Raw genomic sequence first — 6,086 nt, 5'->3', positions numbered from 1 at the left:
GAAACCACAGTCTTTGATTCTGGCTTCTTTTAAACAGCACTTATATCTTAACTGCAACGCTTTTCCAAGCTCTAATCTGTACCCCCTAAAAACAGGTATAGGCACGCATATTTATATAACGCTTCGAGAAAAAGGGGCAGAGAGCTTTGAGCATTTCTCCGTTCCTATTATCCATATTACTTACCGGCGTTCCGCTACGACTATTTTCTAATTATTTTTGAATAGTTGTTAATTTTCGCCTGTTTATGCGCTTTCGTAAAAACAGTTTTTTTATGTTTTAACTTGACATTTTTGCATTTTAAAGGAATCTATATACAAATATAAGAGGTTGGAAAAAGGTGCGACACTTTTTCTTTCTATATTTTCTTTTCCCATTTGGTAGTAAAACTAACATTTAAAGAATTATAAAATCGTATTCTCACGACTCCAAGATATACGGTCGTTAATTGTTTAATACACGATCAGAAAATTTGGATATCATGTGCTATAAATGTGTCCTGCCTTCTCCCGCCCTACTACACGATATATAAATCTAAGGCAAAATCACGTTTTAGTTGAACTGTTACGGTTTTGTAGCATTCAGCGTAGCTAAAATTCCTAAGCGTCACCACAAAGAAAGTTATGAATACACAAGAGAACTCCGTAGGTGGCCTGTGAAAGTACGTACTCTATTCACTATTATTTTAAAAAATAACCTATTTTTCGAAACTCATTTTTCATTCAAACATGTTTATAACCTTTTGATAAACTTGAGTTTTAGTGGTACAGCTAACGGTTTGCCAATACACACTGTCAACGTATCTTTTAAAATCCTTTAAAATATATGGCATGCTTACAACAGAACTTTAATCCTAAAATTGTCGGTGATCTTTCATTTTCTCTCGCTACGGTCGCATTAAAGCATAAACGGCATGGCACACGACTGCTTTGAATGTTGTCTTATATATACTTTTGATATACATAGGAATTCAGTACAACGTTTATATTAACCTAGCATAGGAAAAACAACGCCACATTTTGCATAAGAACAATTAAATGTATTCAGTTACCCACAACAGACAAATACACGCTTCGTGTCCGGAAAAACAAAACATCAGCGGTGAATTAACAAAAAGAAATCCAAAACGACTAACGCTAAACATTATTTTAAAAGTGTTTAAAAAAAAACACAAACAAAAGAAAGCGTTTAGTTTGCAGTAGTCACAGTAGTAGCTGAAACCCGAGCTGTATTGGAAATACTTTCGGGAACCTTGAAAAGCTGACGCGTTGCTGTTTTAAAACTTTCATTTCTTGCGTTGTAGATAAAAAAATTCCAAGAACTGTTAGCCAGTAATATAACGACTGAAACAAATTCAAAACTGACGTAAACTGAGGCCGCAGATGGGACCAGAGACCCTGGACGGTGGTAATATATTCCACGGGCTAGCAAACCCCCAACAAGCGAGCATATTGTGGGTGAAAGACTTAGGCTAAAAACGCTAACCATTATAATAAGTGTTTTCGCCAATTTGAACTCCGTTTTAAAATCGTTCGCCATTCGTTCTCTGGCGTGGCTGAACGAGTAGTAGCATGTTGCTGCAGTAACGACCCAGGTCGTTATTAGAGGGATAACAAATGAAAAACAGTAAACTATAAGAGCGCTGGAACCGGACGATGCGACCAAAAGCGAGGCTACAATGCTAAAACGTAAGCTATGTACCATGAACGGTAGTACGGAGAAAAGCAAAGCCACGCACCATAAGACGAGCGTGGCGCGTATCGAAAATTCTTTCGCAGATGCCATGTTATACTTTAACGGTTTTCTTACGACCGAAAGCCGGTCAAAGCTCGCCAGCATTAAGCTGTAAATCGAAACCGAAATTGAGAGTGTTGTGACAAAACCGACTGCCATCATGTACGAATCGTTGAAAACAGACTTCAGAGGCCCGACTTCATAGTTGGATGACGCTTGCCCCGTGTTTCTGCCTGTCATAGGAAAACTATACAGACTATGCGCGCATGTGGTTAACACAAACGCCCCCACTAGAAAATCAGCGCACGCTAATGACGTTTTGTAAATTCCTTGACTGTTGAGCAACTTTTTGTTTCTGATAAAGACCAATATTACGCATCCGTTCACTAAAATCGTCATAGTGGCAAGCAGGATGATAATGATGAAGGAAATCATAATACTTGCTCTGCATCTGAAACATAAAGATATAAGTTCATTAATAGTACATTTACATGGAGAAAGGGCATTTGCGTGGTGTGGTATAGGGGGTCAAAATATGTTTACTTGGATTTTTTCTCATTAGGTTCAGTAAAAGGCCAACTATCTCAAGGTTATGAACCCCAAGAATTGACAGTTCGTGCGTGTTTTTCACAGCTTCAGCAGCTAATATTTAGCTCGAAATTCCGAACAAGTCAATCCAAAATAAAAAAAAAAGTTATCCTTCGTCACTGAGTAAATAAACCTAAACGTCGGCTAATTCTTTAAATATTCTTTGTCCACCACTAAAGGAGGCGATAAAACAGATGAAAACATGTATGGTTATGTAGGGTGGGGGACGAGATTTCTTGAGCCCACAATATCTAAATATCTAAATAGTATTTTAAAGAATTAACAACGATATATGGGAGCCATGAGGATACGGTTTTATAATTCTTTAAATGTTCTCTTTTTTACTATACAAAATGGGACAAGAAAATAGAACGAAGAGGTGTTGGGGTCTTCTCCCAACTTACTATATATCCTAACCCAGACTTATATAGAAGATTATAATTTCGTAACCTACCCGGTGTTCATGCATGACCACAATGAAAACGAACGTGTCATGCTTGAATTTGCAGCAGTACCGCACCATAGTATACCACAGAATGGTAAAAACGTCGAAATCGCTTCGTAATACTCGCCAAATTTTCCACCAGCATCGTATAATGCAACTTGCACGCACGGCGGGGGTGCTGGATCTATTGGCACACTTTGCTGGCTAAGTTCACGTAAGATTAATGACCATTCATTTGAGTCGTTAGATGTGAGTCCAGAACTGTTGCTTGGGTCGACGAAATCTTTCACGGTATTCAAGCAGGTCTTTTTAAAGTCGGTATAGTTGCATGCCCGTTTATATACCAGCCGTGTGAAATCTGTGAAGGCAAAAATCGGCTGCCTGCACTCGGATTCGAACTGTGGACATTTCCAAGCCCGAAGACTTTCGAATACTTCACTGAGGTACATCTGTCCAAAGTACCATCGACGGGTGAACTCATCGTACGTTGTATTACAACACAATATTTCGTCTGAACGTGGAGTTATAGTTTTGCCTCGGTACGGCACACAGTTTTTATACGTCGAAAAGTCCAGAGCTGAAATAAAAATTAAAAACAATATACCGTTAGCTTAGCACATAATTTATATATAGTAGGGTGGGGGAAGATAGGACACATGTTCATTCTATTTTCTCGTCCAATTTGGTAGTAAACAAATAACATTCAAAGAATTATAAAATCGTTTCCTCACAACCATCAAAACATTCGGATATTCTGTGGTGTCCAATCTTGGTGTCCCATCTTACCCCACGTTTCTTAACAATCAACTCATTTATAGTCGCGAGTTATAAATATTGTTCTTCTGTAAATATTGTTTGTTTACTGCCAAGGGAGACAATAAAAATGAAAACATGGCTCATCTTACGTATACTATCTATAGACCAATTAATAGTTTATGTAGCATTGTAGCATATTATAAAAAAAACCAATACATCAACTTTACTTTCATACAACAACTTTAACTTTAGGCTAAAATACACAAAACACGGGTAAACGACAACTAACTCACTATAAACAAAACTGACTCAAACTATAGTACACTGAAGTGAAAACAGTTTGCATTGCTAAAACGCAAGCAAGAAACAGAAAGCGCCATGCACGCCCAATCAAGTTAGCGGCACAAAAGCCGGGAAACTCGATAGTGATTATAAAGCGCGAAATCTATTTGACAAATCTGGTACGTTTGTCGTTGTGTACAATACACAAAAACAACCAAAATCAAAAACAGTTATAGTACAGAGGAGTAAGATGGATACCGTTAGAATATATTATATCAGATTCCTAATCGTGTTTTTAACTTTAACAACGCTATTTTAGAGTCGTAAGAATACGATATTTTATTCTGTCAAGATTCTTTGTGTACTACCAAATATGACGAGAAAAGAGAATAAAAACATGCCCCATCTTACACGTTCGTATAATGCAGATTTGCAAATTAATTTAAAAAATGATATTAAAATTGTGCATGAAGAGAGTCTATAATTACATCTATAGCTAAAGTTAAATAAAGTATTCTTACTTTTATTTTCCGCTTCGTGCGATGGCTCTGTTGTTGTCATCGTACAACCATTATCAAACTTGGTTAGAAGTAAAATAAAAGCGAACGAAGTTGAAATTTTCATTTCCTAACTTGTATAAACAAATAATTGCAATAATAAAATTCTGTTTTCAATCCTGCAAAAACAATATAAGCTTTTAGTGGTAACAGGCTAACTCTTGCCGAAATTCTAGGTCCCTCGACGCATGCCCTCACCCATACGGAGTACAATAGGCTACATTTAACTTTAAAAGCGACCAAACCTTGATGTTAAATGTAATATTTCCTAAGCAGAAACGGCAAACGTTGTCAAATTTGCATATAGACGTCTTTGTCAGGTAACTGAGTAATTAGGCCTACTGTTTATTTATACCGACACGATTTTTTCTGCCAAATCTGTCTATTTTGTCGATGATTCAACATGACCTAAATTTCGTGTAACTGTAACTTCATACGCATTACTTCCGCAAACTAATATCATGCATCAACAGCGTGAGTGCTGCTATACTATATACTCTGCAATATAGTTAGGCCCATTAATACTGGAGTCTGCTGCATGAATTAGTGATCAGGCGTGTCAGAGCCGTATCGAGCCTCGCTAATTAGGGCTTATTACATCATAATTACCAATACATTAACAACTCTTCGACTGTACCTGGTTTTCCCACTCATAAGGGAAATTTCGAAAAAAATCCCGACTAAAATAGCTGCATTGGTGTAATTAAGGTTTAAAATTAGGATACTCTTGCGTGTACAGTAATAGTTTGCCCTTGGCTACATAGTGCAGGGATATTTATAGAACATATAGCGCATACGTTTTTACTTCAACGCGTGGCCGATATTGGCAAGTATTGGAATATATGACAAGCGGTTTGCTTTAAAACAGGGAACTGAAGTAACAGAAACCATTAGCCGACCCCAAAATATGCATAATTGCAATAACTGGCAAAGTAAAGTCGCTTTTCGATCTGGATTTAAAATTCCAGCGCATAAAATATTTATTACTGTCACTGGAGAACCTTTTGGCTAAGTATGTAGGTAGTTTTAAAAGCAAAAAGCTATACTGTATAATGGCTATATGCGATTTTTGGTGCGTATAGAACTGCGGCGAAAGACAGGCATTTTACACAGGGCAAAAAAGCTCTTTTTTAAGAACATAGAAATACAAGTGTCACAGTATTCACTATGGCAACAATTAAGTAGGAAAAACTTAAATTAAACTTTCAAGGCACAAGAACCGGACTTGGAAATCGTGGCACCGAATACCATGTGGCTGGATATCGTTGCGACATATAAGGCCGGCTTCGGGCGACATCGTAACGTTGTTGCCTGACATTGTAGCTTGTCTGTAAAATATACAGGAGTGAATAATTTTTTTGATGGTGAATGTATTTTTAAGGGGTGAATATATTCTATACGAAGTGAATGAATGGATTAAAACTAAATATGACCACTGATGCATGGTTTTAACAGTGATACAAAAATATGTGAGATAAATTCAATTACTTCGAATAGAATGTATCATGCCAAAACAGAAAGGACAAAATTTTAGCGAGAAAATAGGTTTAACTTAATAAATCCTTCAACACAGCATAAATAGGGGTTCAAAAGAGGACGTATAACAATGAGTTGGGTTTTTAAACAGCGCAAGTTACCGCTGCAGAGCGATTTGGGCGTGGTATTCAAACGGTAAAATTTTCAATTTTGTGTATCTGATGTAACATACATGCTAAATGAGCTGTTA

At 37.0% G+C, this 6,086-nt stretch overlaps 1 protein-coding gene across 1 annotated transcript; it reads right to left on the bottom strand.

The window, feature by feature from the left end:
• Positions 1 to 900: 900 nt before the first annotated feature.
• Positions 901 to 5,557, bottom strand: LOC149728853 (uncharacterized). Its single transcript, XM_089889250.1, has 3 exons — positions 4,325 to 5,557; positions 2,775 to 3,342; positions 901 to 2,183 (listed from the first exon to the last, which is right to left on the bottom strand). The coding sequence occupies exons 1-3, from the start codon at positions 4,425 to 4,427 to the stop codon at positions 1,187 to 1,189; spliced, it is 1,668 nt and encodes a 555-aa protein (XP_089745376.1). The 5' UTR covers positions 4,428 to 5,557; the 3' UTR covers positions 901 to 1,186.
• Positions 5,558 to 6,086: the final 529 nt, after the last annotated feature.

This window comes from Ciona robusta, chromosome 11 (genome assembly GCF_009617815.1).
Source record: "Ciona robusta chromosome 11, ASM961781v2".
NCBI lineage: Eukaryota > Metazoa > Chordata > Ascidiacea > Phlebobranchia > Cionidae > Ciona > Ciona robusta.
This window is presented reverse-complemented; position numbering and strand designations above follow the sequence as displayed.

Bases quoted from the DNA above. Each gene is read 5' to 3' on its own strand.
- LOC149728853 (XM_089889250.1), bottom strand. From the start codon at position 4,427: ATGAAAATTTCAACTTCGTTCGCTTTTATTTTACTTCTAACCAAGTTT. The intron at 3,343-4,324 runs GTAAGAATACTT...TTTTTATTTCAG, and splicing joins GCACGAAGCGGAAAATAAAA to CTCTGGACTTTTCGACGTAT. The intron at 2,184-2,774 runs GTAGGTTACGAA...TTTATGTTTCAG, and splicing joins TGGTCATGCATGAACACCGG to ATGCAGAGCAAGTATTATGA.